Below are 17,472 nucleotides of genomic sequence, written 5' to 3'. Positions count from 1 at the left end.
TGTAAAATGGCGGCTATTTCGATGTGGAATAAACATCATAAATGGTATCCCCACTCAACGGGAAGAGTCCTAAGGCCTGTAGTTCATTCATACATTCATTGATCATGAACTAAATCAATGTATGTTATCCGTTCATGATTTCCTTTGTTAAGGCCATAACTACAGTACATTTGCAGAGCTGCGAAAGGTATTCAGCTGTCAGGAAAAACAAAAAGGAGAAAAAGCAATATAATCAAACAAGAGACTAAAAGAGACATAAAGATGTACATTTTATGAGGTAGTGTTATCAAGATCTTAAAGAGCTTCTTAAATACTGGTAATATGGTAATTTGAAAGCAACGGTAATATTCAGCACACTGCTCTGGTGATCAGTCATAGAGAGAAGTTCAGTCTCACCTGGAGTTTCAGAATCTGTCTTAGGGGCATTTAGCATCAGAAACATGGCACCTTGCCATATTCTTAGATAATTATGTCACAATACTGTACATATCCTTTCATTTACACTCAACCTGATAGTGGGTTGGGGAAATAATCTGTACTATAAAACTTTTTCCCATTATTGTTATGATAGAATACAATAAATACACATACAGTATATCAAAGGAACATTTTTGATATTACACATTTGATCATATATATATAACATTGACTGTATGAAACCTCACATATTTTTCACAGCCTGGTCTCGACACATTTTTTGTAATAACTGCATTTCTACCAAAAAAATGCTATAAATGCAAGTTGCACGGGCACTTTTAGGAATCATTTCATACTGTTGAATCTCCAGACACCAAACAGATTAAATGAACACAAAGTGAAACCCTGTTCTTGTCAAAACCGCCTACATTTCCTGTTCTCGCTCTAACACAGAACCAAAGTTGCAACTGACAAGTTATTTGTCAGGTGGCCATGTGATTTTGAAGGCCGCACCTAACACTGACCTTCTACTCTCTAACTCTCCACTGAGGCTCACTAGCTAGGCACCCTCTCATGTGGTCGGGTGAGCTAAAAATGTTAACTTGGAATCCAGAGTTGGTACGTTACGCGACCACAACAGAGCAAATGAAAAAAAAAATGTGTTTGTCAGAAAAAAAGAGGGTTTGACTCTTTCCACCAAGGCCCCCACTACGGTGGAAAAGTTTCCATTGTGATCTAACAGATTGTCTCCATGTAGACGGTTCCAAACAAAGGCCACACCAGTGTCCACCTCAAATGTCACACCCCTGTACCTGATTTAACAACTCATTTATATCCTAGTATGGACACCGTACATCTGGTCACTACCAATCTAAACAAACAAACCTCAACAAACAGAGAACGTAATCAAATCAAATCAAATGTTATTTGTCAAATGCTTCGAATACATCAAGTGAAATGCTTACTTACAAGCCCTTAACCAACAATGTAGTTTTAAGAAAATACCTACAAAAAGTAAGACATAATTAAAGAGCACCAGTAAAAGAACAATAGCGAATATCAATATTCAATATCACCTACTGTATCTCTGCACCCGCATTCAAAAAGTGTCTCAGAGTGCGGATCTAGGATCAGGTTCTCCCTTTTATTCAGTTTGATTTAAAGGGCAAAACTGATCCTAGATCAGCACTCCTACTGAAAATCTTTGGGCCGGTTTCCCGGCCCTTTGTGAATACAGGCCCAGGTCCGTTGTACTTGGTATGGAAAAGCAAAGCTCTTTTGATTGTATGGTTACAAGTGTTTTGACTTTTTTTCAATGACTTCTTCTACTGTAAATTGTAGGTTTCATTTTACTTTTCCCTTGTGAGATTGAATTTGTGAAAGACAATAGGATTATGGGACCTGACAAAATTGTCAAATTGAGGCTGGCGGCTCAGTATTTAGTTTACTACGGTGCACAGAATGACTGTCAGAATGACCATGGAGAGTAATATGCGTCAAGGTGGAGAAACTGTCAAATAAAGAAAGGGCATTGTAACTGCAAGGAAAGGGGAAATTATGTCAATTTAAACATTGCACAGAGGAGCCATCACCCCAACCTTCCCAAACATTGTGTTCACACACACACACACACACGCACACGCACACGCACACACACACACACACACACACAGTCTTGTACAGCTAACCTTGTGGGGACATACAATTCAGTCCCATTCAAAATCCTATTTTCCCTAACCCCTAACCCTAAACCTAACCCTAATCCTACCCCTAACCCGTACTCTTACCCTAACCCTAGCCCTAACCTTAACCCTAACCCTAACCCAAAAACCTAAACTTTATCCTAACCCTAAACCTAACCCTAGCTCCTAACCCTAACCCTACAACTAACCCTAGCTCCTAACCTTAATATTTAACTTAATTCTAACCCTAACACTAATTCTAACCTTAACCCTAAACCCCCTAGAAATAGCATTTGACCTTGTGGGGACTAACAAAATGTCCCCAGCTGGTCAACTTTTTGTTCGTTTACTATTCTTGTAGGGACTTCTGGTCCCCACAAGAATAGTTAAACACGTCCACACACACACACAAAAAGAAAGACACTAATGTGGCTGTGCCAAAAAAAACTCCATTATCTGGTATTCCATTAAGAATGTATGACTGATTTTCGTATAATGTGTGTCATATCACGAAGTGGCAGTCCACGTTTTCCAATTGTTCAATAATGATCTATTTGCCAATTCAATACTGCAAGAGAGAGAGGGAGATGCCAGCCGCAAATGAATAAAACATAAAACGGTGCGGTCGTGACAGTTCCCTTGAACAGCTCCCCTCCCTCGTCTATCTGGAAGACTTGTGTGCAATTGGGGTAAAATCTGTGTTTTGGATGGATGCCTGAGTTTGTGTACAGTACGTACGCCATGCATTTCTCTGTTCTCTTTAGCTCTGACTTGACGCCCACCACACCGTGCACCACTTTCACATAGCAGCAAAGCAAATTCAAGCCTGCATCTGTTCATGGTTACGGAGATAGTTTGAGGACAACATTCAGATTGGGCCGGTGTTGGTGTTAGCTCTAGCGACGACAGCTAATTAGTAAAGCCATGGCATTTGATTTGAGTCCAGCCATAAGACTAAAATTAAGTATAGGAAACATATGGAATGTTCTGGGTTGGAAACAAAAGAGAGATATTATGGAAGCATAAATGCCTTGTTTTGGGACATTGTCCAAGGGTTAAGTGGATGCCATTTTTGATCGGATACTTTACCGAAAGGGAAGAAAATAGAAGGTTCTGTGCTGTAAAAAAAAAAGAGTCGGTGAAAGCCTGTTTCTCTTTTAACGTTTTTTTTATTTTTTATTACGGAGATTTGAAATAAAATAAGCATTGTGACACAAAATAATGTCGCCCGGCGAGGAAAGAAAGAACCAGCATATAAATGTAAAAAAAAAAATACAAACAAAAACAACTATTATCATCATCATCATCATCAAACCAAACATAAAAACAATACAATTTGAATGAAATGCACCTCCATTGTATGAAGCAAAAATTATCTCATGTTCTTTCGTAAATAAGAAACCTGTCATAGCTGATGGGCAATTTACAAAAAAAGTTTTAAAATAATTATCATTACTGGCTTTACAAATAAAATAACTACAATTGGCAGGTTTAAATGTTATTATATTTCAATTACAACAGAAAAGGAAATTATGCCACAGTGAAAATAAGAACATATATCTTTGTCATCAAACATATTAATATTTATCACAAAACTTAAAGATGAGATCAACACAATAGAACACCTAAGAAGCTACTAGAAACCCACTGTTATGTTTCTGTGACATAACCATTAACATATAGCATTTTTAGTTTACCTCTTTATGTTGAGTGGCTGAAAATTGACAATTAACCTGACCAGGTGAATTAAAAATAAAATCAACAAAGACAGTAGCCAAAAATGTTTCAGGCAACACTGTTCACCTGTGAGTGTATGTGTCTACATCTCGCTCTTTCTTGTTCCCTTTCTCTCTCTCTCTCACTCTCTTCCCTTGCACTTTCCATTTAATGATCTGCGGGACCCATACTCTGTATTCGGTTTTAGATTGAACTTTATTGGGAAAAATCACACCAGTGAGCACAGATTAAATGCAAGATCGAGTGTGTAAAGTACTCCTCTGAAATCCACCTGCACAGGCTGTTAAAATTCACAATACACACACGCACAGACCCACATGCATGTGCGCACGTCGTACGCACAGTCGCATACACATCCACACACACACAGGCACACAATATTTTTTTTTTTTTATACAAACCAATGACTTACAGGTAATATTAAAGAAGAAGAAAAAAGCCATCTGTACTTTGAATTCCCAATTTGATCCCATAAAAGTGATATTTACAATCACACTGTGACAGCTTGGTAAACCTCCATGGGTCTTTCATATTACAAAAAAAAAAAGTATGTAATTATCCTCCCCTCCCCGTCACTTTGTTTTAATATAAGTCACAGACCCTAAAGCAAAGCTACAGTAACATCAAGGCCTGTGTGCTGAAACCTACCAGAAGAGTATTTTCCCTACAGTACAGGGACTGTTATTGACAAAAGCAAATGTAGCAAGCAAGAAATAAATAAAAACAATAACAAGAAAACTAAACAAAATAAATTTAAATATGATTAAAAAGAGACGAAGGAGAAGAAGAAGGCTTTTTGCTCTTCTTATTCCAATTAAAGCTCAGTTTAGTCCCCGAGGGGGACTATTTTCACGGTAGTTCACTTTTTTACTCAGAGACAAAGATGAGTGCTCTAGAATCAGGCGCGGAAAGAAAAATGCCTGGACATTTGTAAGTGCTTTGCGAAAAAAGAAAAAAAGAGAGGGATTGCTAGTAGTCGTCAGAATTGCACAAATCCTTCTAAAAAAAACAACAAATTACATTGACAAAAAAAAGGTTGTGTTTGGTGGTGGCAGGGGTGGGTGGGTTGCAGGGGATGGGTCGGGGAGGTGGTGTGTGTGGGTTGGGGGTGTTGAGGGCTGACTCCCTGGTGTCTTTTCTTGTTGACGGCGGCCTCCAGCTTCAAGTGAGGTAGAGTGGCTTGTCCCTAGCTATCATGCTGCCACTGAAAACGAGAAGAGAGGGAGACGGTGAGAAGAGACGGAATAGGAAATAAAATAAACACAGACTCAGGAAGGTGATACTACTTACTCCCCCCAAAAAACATGCAGATAGAAAACCTTAAAATGCTTCCCCTTTGAAGTACAGTAGGGACAGCTGTAAAACTAATATTAAAGAAATAAACGCTTGTCATGTGATTGTCGGAGTACACTCCAAACAGATGTTCCTAACAGAAGTGTTGATGATTATTCAGTGCCATAGCGGAAAAATGTACACTGAATAAAATGACAGACATCTCAAAAGAAACAAGAGAGAAAGTATAATACGTGAATAATACATGTTCATTAAATAAACTCAGCAAAAAATAAACGTCCTCTCACTGTCAACTGAGTTAATTTTCAGCACACTTAACATGTGTAAATATTTGTATGAACATAACAAGATTCAACAACTGAGACATAAACTGAACAAGTTCCACAGACATGTGACTAACAGAAATGGAATAATGTGTCCCTGAACAAAGGGGGGTCAAAATCAAAAGTAACAGTCAGTATCTGGTGTGGCCACCAGCTGCATTAAGTACTGCAGTGCATCTCCTCCTCATGGACTGCACCAGATTTGCCAGTTCTTGCTGTGAGATGTTACCCCACCCTGGGCATCTTTCTTTTGGTGTTTTTCAGAGTCAGTAGAAAGGCCTCTTTTGTGTCCTAAGTTTTCATAACTGTGACCTTAATTGCCTACTGTCTGTAAGCTGTTAGTGTCTTAACGACTGTTCCACAGGTGCGTGTTCATTAATTGTTTATGGTTCATTGAACAAGCATGGGAAACAGTGTTTAAACCCTTTGCAATGAAGATCTGTGAAGTTATTTGGATTTTTACGAATTATCTTTGAAAGACATGGTCCTGAAAAAGGGACGTTTCTTGTTTTGCTGAGTTTAGTAATAGTGATTCAATAGTATACTGAACAAAAATATAACATGCAGCAATTTGAAAGATTTACAGAGTTACAGTTCATATAAGGACATCAGTCAATTTAAATAAATTGCGGTTGGTCTGCGGTTGTGAGGCCCGTTGGACGTACTGATAAATTCTCTAAAATGACATTGGAGGTGGCTTATGGTAGAGAAATTAACATTAATTTCTCTGGCAACAGCTCTGGTGAACATTCCTGCAGTCAGCATGCCAATTGCACGCTCCCTCAAAACTTGAGACATCTGTGGCATTGTGTTGTGACAAAACGGCACATTTTAGAGTGGCCTTTTATTGTCCCCAGCACAAGGTGTACCAGTGTAATGACCATGCTGTTTAATCAGCTTCTTGATAGGGCACACCTGTCAGGTGGATGGATTATCTTGGCAACGGAGAAATGCTCACTAACAGGGACGTAAACAAATGTGTGCACAACATTTGAGAGAAATAAGCTTGTTGTGGGTATTGAACATTTCTGGGATCTTTTATTTCAGCTCATGAGACCAACATTTTACATGTTGTGTTTATATTTTTGTTCAGTATATATTCAAAGGTGATATATGGAGGCCTCAGAGGTTGTTTCAGCATATTAAGTAGCACAACTATGTGTACTTATCTAAGGTTTACACAGTAGAATCAACAATATTTTTATTTAGTTGACTAAGCCAGCGTTATGTACTAAAGCGTTGAATTTTCAAGGGGCACATGAGTCGTATCAAACGCCCTTTCATATGCAGTAGATAGCTGAGCCAACATTGAGGACTGAAATGGTACAAAGTAAACTCAAAGATATAGGCCTACAAAGTGCCGTAGTCTCAAAAACATTTTTTTATTAACATTTGAGCCAGCATTAAATAATAAAACTGTGTATTCAAGGGCATTCAACGAAGTCCTTTCATTTGAACAGTTAAGCTAACATAAAAGAATACTATCTCTGACAGTTTATCGGATATAGGTTAAGCCAAGTACTGGACTAAAGAATCATTCTGAATGGAAAATCTCCATTGAAATCATTTCTTGGTCCTGACCTAGCCTTAATTCGGGTCAGGGAAACTTTCCCTATTCTAAGTTATAAACAGTATTGGAATTAACAATAATTTCCTATACAAAGCCGATACTGGTCTGGGCTGCTCACCTGCAGTGGTTGCCACCACACTCCCTATCGCAGTATTCACTGTCCCAATCGTGGCTTTGTCTACCCCCAGGGTTGGGGGCCGCCGGGGACTGGGAACCCACACTTTTCTGGTACTCAGACTGTAGGTGGGAGAATCCCTATAGGAGACGGGGAGAGAAAGGCCATGGCATTAGTTTTAATTTCTGACAACTTATACTGGCCATATGGAGAGGGGACAATGATAGAGAAAAGCAGGGGGAGGGGATGGAGAGAGAGGGAGAGAGGTTTGCTCTTTACTTATGGTCCGAATGCCAAATTTTGTTACATTTTAATTTTAGATTAGTTGAATTGCTAATTGGTTTGGCAACATAGTACCTCAAGGGAGCCAATAACATGTACAGTACATTTGAATTTAAAAGAGAGAGGAGGGAGAGAAAGGAGAATAAAGAGAGGCAGGAAGAGATTTTTATTCAACATAATCTGGGTAGAATGTATACATGCTTGATGGAAAGATGAGGAACATAAATGTTTATTTTTATTTATTTATTATTATATATATTTTTGGCCCATACTGTTCACACTAGCATATACTACAAAGTAAGCATGTCCATTATTCCTTCACATAATTTAGTGCACTAGTGATATGTGATATGCTGGTGATATCGGCACTCTCCGAGTCACACTAACCTGCTGGCCAGGAGGAGGTGAGTGAAGGGAGGCCTGGAGTCCCATCTGGTGGGAGATGATTGGCTGGGACTGGCCGTGCTGCATGCGGATTGGCTGGTTGAGGAGGGAGCTCTGGTGCAGGGAGAGCTGTTGGTGCAGGGGTGGGCTGATCTGGAAGGAGGAGGGGGGAGAGGCACTAATGCTGGGCAGCATCTGGGACTGGCTGAGGGTCCGGGAAAGGGCATGACGCGGCGCCCCAGCGTAGCTCTGCAGGTCCGATAGGGGGAAGCCCCCCGGCCCCAGACTGTACGGGGAGGAGGGCTGGGGTGGCACACTGTACAGGGGCGGATTGGGGGGCATCATGTGGGAGGAAGGCTGGCTCGTCTGGGCACCTTTTGTCTCCACCGGGTCATTGTAGGTCTGAGGACGGAGGGGAAGACAAAAGGGACAAAAAGTACAGTTAATATAACTATACATTTTCTGACATACACTGAGTTGACAAACATTAGGAACACCTGCTTTTTCCACGACAGACTGACCAGGTGAATCCAGGTGAAAGCTATGATCCCTTCTTGATGTCACTTGTTAAATCCACTTCAATCAGTGTAGATGAAGGGGAGGAGACAGGTTAAAGAAGGATTTTTAAGCTTCGAGACAATTGAGACATGGATTGTGTTTGTGTGCTATTCAGAGGGTGAACGGGCAAGACAAAAGATTTAAGTGTATATTGAGAACATATATTACACACTATATAATATACAACACCACTAGTTTTGTGGACAGAGGGAGAAAAAGGAAAGATGATATAATATATTGCGCAATTCATTTATATTGCTGAAATACACTGTATCTTAATGCAAATATATTACACAACTAATTTATATTGGTGAGATACAGGTATGTCAATGCAAATATATGAACCAATTCATTACACAACTAAAACACAATATTGGTAGAACATATGAATGTATCATACATTCAGGTCCCTCTATGTGAGAATCATGTTGTTCGGTTCATTTCAGCCTGGGAGCCGTATCCACTGAGATGCATGCTTTATTTCAATCGACTTTCCATCCTTTCATAGACTTTAAATGGCAATATATATGTATACATTGCTGTGGTATGAAATATGTCCAGGCCCTCTCGTTAGCTGTCACAGTTGTTGACGTGATCTATCGCTGTCTGCTATTTGGTAATGGCGTACATACATTGAAAAGAGCCAGAGAAATAATCAATGGAAAGATGGATAGATGAGCAAAGATGAGAGAGATACACTGCAGGGTCAAGTGGAAAATGAAATGATGAAGAATGAACTATACTACTCTATACAATACTACCATACTATACTGTACTGCAATATACTAATCTATCGCTATTCCATGAACAACAGGAGATTATTATTTGTTCACATATTGAAATGTGATACTCCCACCTTAAAGGGACAAGGTAAGAAAACCAATATGTCATTTTGTAATTTGGGTGAGCTATCCCTTCATGTGTCCCTTGGTGGGTTGAAAAGCACAAAACACCACTTTGACTTTCTGAATGAATGAAACTCATTAACTTGGGGCTTTTCACTGTAGTCATCAAGCTCCATTTGTGTGTGAGTACTTTTCCCACCAACATAGATTATCAGCGTGCGTCACAAACAAAATGGCAACAGGTGCACGCCAAACGCACGGAGCACGTGACTCGTCCAAAACGACACTCTGTCGACTTCCAATTACCTTCAATTTCTCTCTCCTTGATTCCCACTTCCTTTGAAAAGACTCTCTCGTCAGCAATTAAAACACACTATTTAAAGAGGACTCCCTTTGAATGGCTAGATGTACTATGTGTCTTGTTCTGAGTGGTTGTGATTGCATAGTAGATTTGCAGTTTTTTCTGTCTGTTTTAATTTCTTTTAAATGCCTGCCAATCTGCTAACGCATCAATCAAGCCTCTGAATATGAGATTTGTCAGAAATAAATATTTAATTACGCAAACGAGCGATGAGAATGGTCTTTATTAAAGGCAAAAAACCTTCACAGGGAAAGAAAGAGGTTGATGAATAAACTGTTCATGCCTTAATCAAGGCACTTGTTTAGGGCTTGTAAGCCTTGGAGGAAGTGTGAGGCAATGGGGACCGGTGGGAGGGTGTTTAACATGGTAATGCAATTTGGGTTTGTGTGAAAGGAAAACAATGGAGTGAAGACATGGAAATTGAGAAAATAGGTGCTTGGCACTCAGACTGGCACATGAAAAATATTAGTATAATCATGATTCAATCCTGTATTATGCATTTAATCTGGTTCTGAATATGTATATCAGGGTTGATCAACTACATTGGATCCATAGTTAGTGTAATTTTACAAGCTTGAACGTTTGGAAAACATGGATATTAATTGATTCTCAGATATTGTCTGAAGTCTATATATTAGAATACATGGTCAAGTTTTAGATATTTAAATATATAGAGGAAAGAAGAAAGGTTTGAACAATGATTGGATGTAGCTACAGCTGCACCATTGAGAGCATCTTGACTGGCTGCATCACCGCTTGGTACGGTAACTGCAAGGCACCAGACCGCAAGGCGCTACAGAGGGTAGTGAGTACCGCCCAGGACTGGGGCCGAGCTCCCTGCCATCCAGGACCGCTATGCCAGGCGGTGTCAGAGGAAGGCCCAAAAAAATGTCAATGACTCCAGCCACCCAAACCATAGACTTGGTACCACAGCACCAAGTCTGGAACCAACAGGGCCCTGAACAGCTTCTACCCCCCAAGCCATAAGAATGCTAAATAGCTAATCAAATGGCTACCTGGACTACCTGCATTGACCCTTTTTTGCTCTCTTGCACTGACTCTATGCACACACACACTGGACTCTACTCACACATACTTACACTGACACCTCACACACACACTACATACTGACTAAGTAACACTGACATCATCTTTGAGGAAGCGGTAATGAGGTGACCCATAATGATTGTAATTGAGATCAGCTGTGCGGGTGAATTTAACGCATTCTGATGGTTTAACGAGACATCAGCTGGCGATAATCTAGTGCCATCGATGTTTGCAATACACCCCTTGTTATTTGAGTGTATTCCAATACATTCTGTAGGCTAGCCATTAGCCTGTCCATTTAAACATAATGAAAGGTGTGAAAAGCGAAATTAGGCTACTGCGTTTCTCTGGCTGAGTTGACGAGTTGATTTGGGCCATCAATTGATTGACAGATGTAGACCTACTGTAAAACGATAAGCTTTCCTGCAGTGTGGATGCTCGCCAACATTTTATAGTTAGGTTAATGTACAATTTTTCTATTTAGTTAGGCTATGGTGTTTGGTGTGGATTGAAAGCCTGTATTGTGTGGCTTTAATATTTCATTTCGTAAAGCTGTCAAGATGTTTATGCATTTGAGTCTATCCAAAGACGATTTCATTGAGCTGAGACACTTTTCTCTGATGTGTAAATTACCAGACTATTTGTTTTACTTCTTGGAATCATTGAAATAAATGGAATTATCTTGTGGGCCTAATGGACTGCGTTTAGACAAGCAGCCCAATTCTGACCGACTAATTGGTATTTTGATCAATCCGATCAGCTCTGAAAAAGATCTGATGTGAAAAGATTGGATGTAATAAGACCAATTAGTGGAAAAGTTATCAGAATTGGGCTGCCTGTCTAAACATAGCCATTTAGGCTCAGGCTTGTCACTAGATCGCCCAGCATTGGGTATGAACTCTTGAGGCTCGACACCAGCACACACTGCTTAGACCAATGCGCACAATACTCAGCAAGCACTAAGAATGCTATGAATACTGATGATACATAGGCATTCTTTTTGTTTTTGTTTCTTAAGCCTTCCCTAAACCATAGCCCGCCCTTAACCTTAACCATTTGGAATTAATGCCTAAACTGTTAACCTTTGAGTTGTTTTTTTGTTTTAACCCTGTAACAACGCAGAATTAACCCTGTGACCACGCACATTTAATGTGTCAAAAATAAACATTCATCCAGGAGTCTAAGGGCAGTGGGCCAGATTCGAACCCATGCTGACTCTGGCATATGTGTCAGGGTAAACAGCTGTAACCGCTGGACCACACAGGCACTGAGGTAACCAATAATTAATTCTGCTTATTGCTTGCCTTCAACATATAATTAATTAATTAATCTAAAAAACAAATGTTTTCCAACCAGGGAAAGGATACCTAGTCAGTTGTACAACTGAATGCCTCTTCCACATTTAACCCAACCCCTCTGAATCAGAGAGGTGCGGCGGGGCTGCCTTAATCATCAGTGGGTTAACTGCCTTGTTCAGGGGTAGAACGACCGATTTTTACCTTGTTAGCTCAGGGATTCGATCCAGCAACCTTTCAGTTAATGGCCCAACGCTCTAACCACTAGGCTATCTGCCACCCCACACAAATATGTACATTTATTATAATCCACATAAGAATTCACACGAGATGCTCTGTAGCCTGCACGTAGCCTACATAATGTACAATGTAGGTACGGTACTGCATTGTATACAAACACCGCTTCCAGCTGCCCCCTGGTGGCGATTCTAAATATTTCTTCAAATCCTCCTGCTGCAGGATTATTTTCCTCCTGCTGCATGATTATTTTTCTCCTGCGACGAAAGGGGTCAAATTAAGATCCAACATCTGTATCATATCTCATCTCCAACAACCCAGGATATAGTCAAAGAAACAAGCCTCAGGCAGCCCACACATTTGTTTCTCATTCAAAAACAGACACAACCAGGTGGCACCATGCTAGGTAATTCCCACTTCTGCCTCCACATACGCACGCATGAACACACACAGGTACACACACACACAAACAGGCACACACACATACATACATGCATACAGTACTTAAGAACACACACACATACTGTATACACCCTCACTCTATCCCACATAGACACACAACACAACACAAACACACCTTTCATCCCTCCCTCACTCACTCGCTGTGTTGCAAATAACACAGGCAAATAAAGGAGTGTGTGTGTGTTTGGGCCCTAATTTTCACTCTTCTCTTCGGAGCACACACACACCCCCTCCTCAAGCGGCACCGCACGGAGATCCTCCCCCGGGATGAGAGAGGAATTCTCTATCTAATTTATCATCCCTTATATCGCCACTGACCCATGTATATCACAGATATGACCTCCGCCGTTACCTTGGAAACCAGACTGGCTCGGTACGCGGCCAGGGCTTTCAGGTACTCCTTCTTGGCAGCCTCTGTTTTCCTCTTGTAGCCCTGCGAGATACAACCAGAAACAAAGCAGTGGTCAGTGACAAGGCGCTAGGGCTAGGCTAGGCATTTTACATGATGTTTGATGTCATTTAGCAGATGGTCCTTTTTAGGCTAGGCATTTTATATCACATAAATGTAATTTAGCGGACAATCTTTTTTTAAAGGCTAAAAGCCCTGGGGTCCTGTTCAGGAGGGTGCTACAGAACTTTCAGATAGAAATGTATAGGTTGAATAGAGGATTTTGTCAGTTCTATTCGTTATATATCTATCTGCACTGTTCTGAACATTTTGCCACACTGAATTTACCCCTGGTCCCTTCCCAACCTAGAAAACACCATATTTTACTCCATGATGCACATAATGTCAATGCCATGTGAACCACTGGAAAAAAATAAAACATAAACATGATATCATCCCATTCAGTTTCGTGTCGGTTTTCCCACAGTCATTGAAAATGTGAGGTGTTTAGAGAGAGAGGTGTGATGAAATTAAGGTAGAGAGCGAGACTTAAAAAAAACACTATTCTGCATTTTGCCTCTCTGTCTTTGCCTCCATTAAAGCACACACATTGCTAAATCAGACTTGATGTCCCATCAAAGCATCAAGACGAGATGAAAATTCCAAACAGCATTAGCACGAGGCAATAGGGATCCGCCGAACGAACCTCAAATGATGCGTTCAGAAGGGCAATTCAAGTTAATGTAATAGGGTGTCAGTCATGTGCGGTTGCTAGCGTTTGCTGAGGCTGAGACTGAGGCCCCCGTTCCTTTTTGATGGTAAGAAAACAAGTGCCAAGTCCATCCCTAGATTGATAAGAAAGTGCTCGATGCGTCCCAAATGGCACCCTATTTCCTACATAGTGCACTTCTTTTGACCAGAGCCATGTGGGCCACCCTATGGGCCCTGGTCAAAAGTAGTGCACTATGTAGGGAATAAGGTTCCATTTGGGACGCATCCCTCAGATCTTGGCTTCTCTTGGGAGTTCTTCTATACAACAGACTGCATGAGCAGATCGAGGATAATTAAAGTTCTCTTCGTAGAGCCCCTCTGTGGTCTTAAAGACAGGTCATTCTCTTTGAAAGAGATGGGCTAGAATTACCATTAGCTATTCATGCGTTGCAAATGTACATAGACAAGACAGAAATGCACATATGGGCACGCTCACATGCATCCCTTATGGAAATCTCCTGGGTTTTTTCTTACATTTTCTGTGAAACCATATTTTAAATTGTATTAAATTAAGAGTTCACATGTTAACACCACCTTTTCACATGTGAGGAGAATAACATGTTTTTGCATCACATGTGACTTGCAGATTCACGTGTGAATTTGCAGTTTCACATGTTAAAAACTATCAGATGTGAAAATGTCCCTTTTACATGTGGAATTGCAAGTTCAAATGTGACAAACAATCACGTTAAACACATGTATGACTCATTGCAGCAAACAAGGCATATGTCGCACGTCACTACTTCACAGGAGAGGCATTTGAAAGTATACATTTTTTAATGTGTTTTTTGACAGAAATGCCTTCTGGAACATGTGAACTTTCATGTGCCTTAATAACCAATATGTAAATATGAATAAAATTGTCAAATTACGAGCCTAGTTGGTTTAGCCACAGAAAAAGACAGGATCCTTCCTGCTAGCCATGATTGGCTGAGATAATGGATGGGCTGGACATGCAGAGAGATGAGTTCGGATTGGTCTGCCATGTAGGATGCTTCTGTCTATAACATGAGCTTGTCAGTATGTGTAGGTAATCCTTTCTAATGAGGCTTTTTTGAAGGATATCAGGTAGTAGAACTGCAAACGTGTTGTTCTCCACTTTCTGGAGGGCCGAGTTTTGAAATCAGTGGAATGGCCGGTGGAATTAGAGTATGATAGCTAAGGAGATGGAGAAAATTCAGGCGTTTGATTGCAAATATGCAGAGGGAGTCGAAAGAGAACGCACAGAAGGCTGTTGTATAAAACACCTGTCTCCAGATTAAATCTTCAAACTAAGGGCAACCATGGCATCCGTGACAGAGAGGGAGAAGCGTCCATCCATGTATAGGGGTTGGATAGTCTAGCTAGCAAAATGTTCAGTTATACGTTTCTAATTTTGTCAGAAAGTCGTTTTCATTTCAAGTTAAAACGTACTGTTAGCTAGCTAGCTACGTGTATGATCTGTGTAGTAATATTAATCGTATCTCAGAGCTATTTGCATTGCTAGTTATAGCTTAGTTGTTAGCTATCTAGATTCATGCAGGGTAGTACCGTTATAAATTGGGATTATGGTTCATTGTTTAGCTAGCTAGCTACATGTCTAAACAAAAGACTCTACTATGCGAATAACCATTTCACTACACCTTCTGTATCCTGTGCATGTGACAAATATGTGTTTACCAGAGACAGTAATGTGAATAACATGACCTGCACCAAAGTCTAATTAGGATATAACGTTAGGCCAATGAGACAGTCCAAGTTCTAAAATTCTATGGTAGAATGCATTGTCATGTAAAAGAGAAATATCCGCACGAGCTCAGCCATCCACATAAAGAGGGGCACAAGCAATTATTGAACTGAGAACATTTTCATGCTGTAATTTTTTTACAACATGACGTCACAACCAGAACACAATCAGAATGATTGGGAACTATTTCACGCTTGGAAGATTTTTTACATGCCACTCTGCTTTTATTTCATCACACTCACAACCGTAAGCTATTTTCTATAATTGGCTCACCATTAAATAATTATCTTGTTGTGAGTTTATTTTCCTTTAATAATGAAGACAAATGAGCTAGAGTGAAGATGTTGTCAGCTACGTGATACGGTCATTATTTGAACTGGCTAGCCAACTAACTTAACATTAGCTAGCTAGCTAACAAGCTAAAAACAAAGCAAAACGATGTTTAGAAAGTTGCCTTTAGTTGCCTGGTTTGATAGATTGACATATACTAAATTCATTTTTAAACGGGTGGATTTATTGGTGTTAAAATAAACTAGTTATGCTATTTTGGACAACCAGGCTGCTGATGTCATGCAGCCTGTAGTTTTTGTGTTTATACTTTTTCATAACGACAACGACAAGTTTGATGTCAGACGGCAATAGAATGTTCATGATGTCACCACAACAACTGTCGATATGCATGGTATAAACCAGCCTTTAGTCTTGAAATCTTTGGTTGTTTAGTATATGGCCTCACATGTGAATCCTTAAAGAGATGGGTGGGGCTAAGGCTAAAGAGGGTGTGAACGATACTGAATGAGTGTAGACAAAGAAGAGCTCTCCAGCAGGTTTACCAAAATATTCAAGGGCCATTTTCTCAAAAGTGAGATTATCAACTTTCAAAGCAGAATAACTGTAGTGTATGATATAACATTTTATAGCGCTGAGTCTACACTTTTATCCAATATAAAAAACATAATTTCAAATTTTGCTACATAAGTCCGAATCGAACCGGTCGGTCACATTTGCAGTTTCGAAATTTTCACTTTCATGTGAAATTCTTTCACATGTGAAAATCTAACTCTCACGTGTGAAATTGCATTTTCACACGTGAAAGACATTTACAGGTGAAAATTGATTTACATCTGAAAATCTTACTTTTACATGTGGAATTGCAAGATCACACATGGGGGTTAAATAATGTTATCCTCCTCACATGTGAAAAGTTGGTGTTAACATGTGGCAGTAGTAATGTTTCCACGTGTGGAATTGCAAATTCTATAATGCCATTCTGTAAATAGGTAACTTAGCCTACCTGAGTATAATAATAATTCAAATGATCATTTCTTATTTTGAGCTATCCACTCCATTATTATTGTAGTCCTCCATGGTGTTGCATTGCTATACATGTATCTTAGCGCTACCACTAGGGGTTGGCATTCGGAGTGTTACTGCTGCAGGCACATGTCTCTCTTCAGATGTTGTTCTGTGGCCATTGGAAAAGGCCCAGTGAAAAGAACAGAGAAGCTAGCTCTTATTTATTATCCTGTATTCCGGTTTGTAAGCATGGTCACGTTTTCAAAATGTGGAGATAGCATGTTTAATTAAACTGTGATGAGTTTTCTGCTCATTTTTAGGTATAATTTGAATACCAACACCAGTAGAAATCCACTTTTCTGGCCTGAAAGACGATGGCCAGAGCTTACCCATGATGTTGCACAACGATTTAAGTCAATAAGTCATTGTTTTTGTCAAAGTACGATATATTTGGGATTAAAGTGACAAACCGAACTGCCAACTTTGTGCAAATCCATGTGATGTCTTTTCCTATGATATGACACACAGAGTTTCAAGACCAAAGCTGGCAAGTCTTTGTTTGGCTAGCTAGCTAATGTTTACTGGCTGGCAATTGTTTTGATTCGAATGCCAGCCAGTGTCCGGAGGTTGAGGATGGAGAGAAGCCCAAAAGCAAGATGGCTGACGTGTGCAGTGATGACGAT

General features: G+C 40.0%; 1 protein-coding gene across 3 annotated transcripts in view; it reads right to left on the bottom strand.

Moving 5' to 3' along the window:
* Positions 1-3,276: 3,276 nt before the first annotated feature.
* The window catches only part of LOC120064355 (TOX high mobility group box family member 2-like), a 136,857-nt gene continuing 122,661 nt past the window's right edge, over positions 3,277-17,472 (bottom strand). For all 3 annotated transcript variants that reach the window (XM_039014884.1, XM_039014901.1, XM_039014893.1), the window contains 4 exons: positions 12,961-13,041; positions 7,807-8,205; positions 7,141-7,277; positions 3,277-5,040 (listed from right to left, as the gene is read on the bottom strand). In XM_039014884.1, the coding sequence (XP_038870812.1) occupies positions 4,998-5,040; positions 7,141-7,277; positions 7,807-8,205; positions 12,961-13,041 (660 nt within the window). In that variant the 3' untranslated portion in view covers positions 3,277-4,997. The remainder of the gene's footprint in view (positions 5,041-7,140; positions 7,278-7,806; positions 8,206-12,960; positions 13,042-17,472) is intronic.

The sequence above is a fragment of the Salvelinus namaycush genome, chromosome 2 (genome assembly GCF_016432855.1).
Source record: "Salvelinus namaycush isolate Seneca chromosome 2, SaNama_1.0, whole genome shotgun sequence".
Lineage (NCBI taxonomy): Eukaryota > Metazoa > Chordata > Actinopteri > Salmoniformes > Salmonidae > Salvelinus > Salvelinus namaycush.
This window is presented reverse-complemented; position numbering and strand designations above follow the sequence as displayed.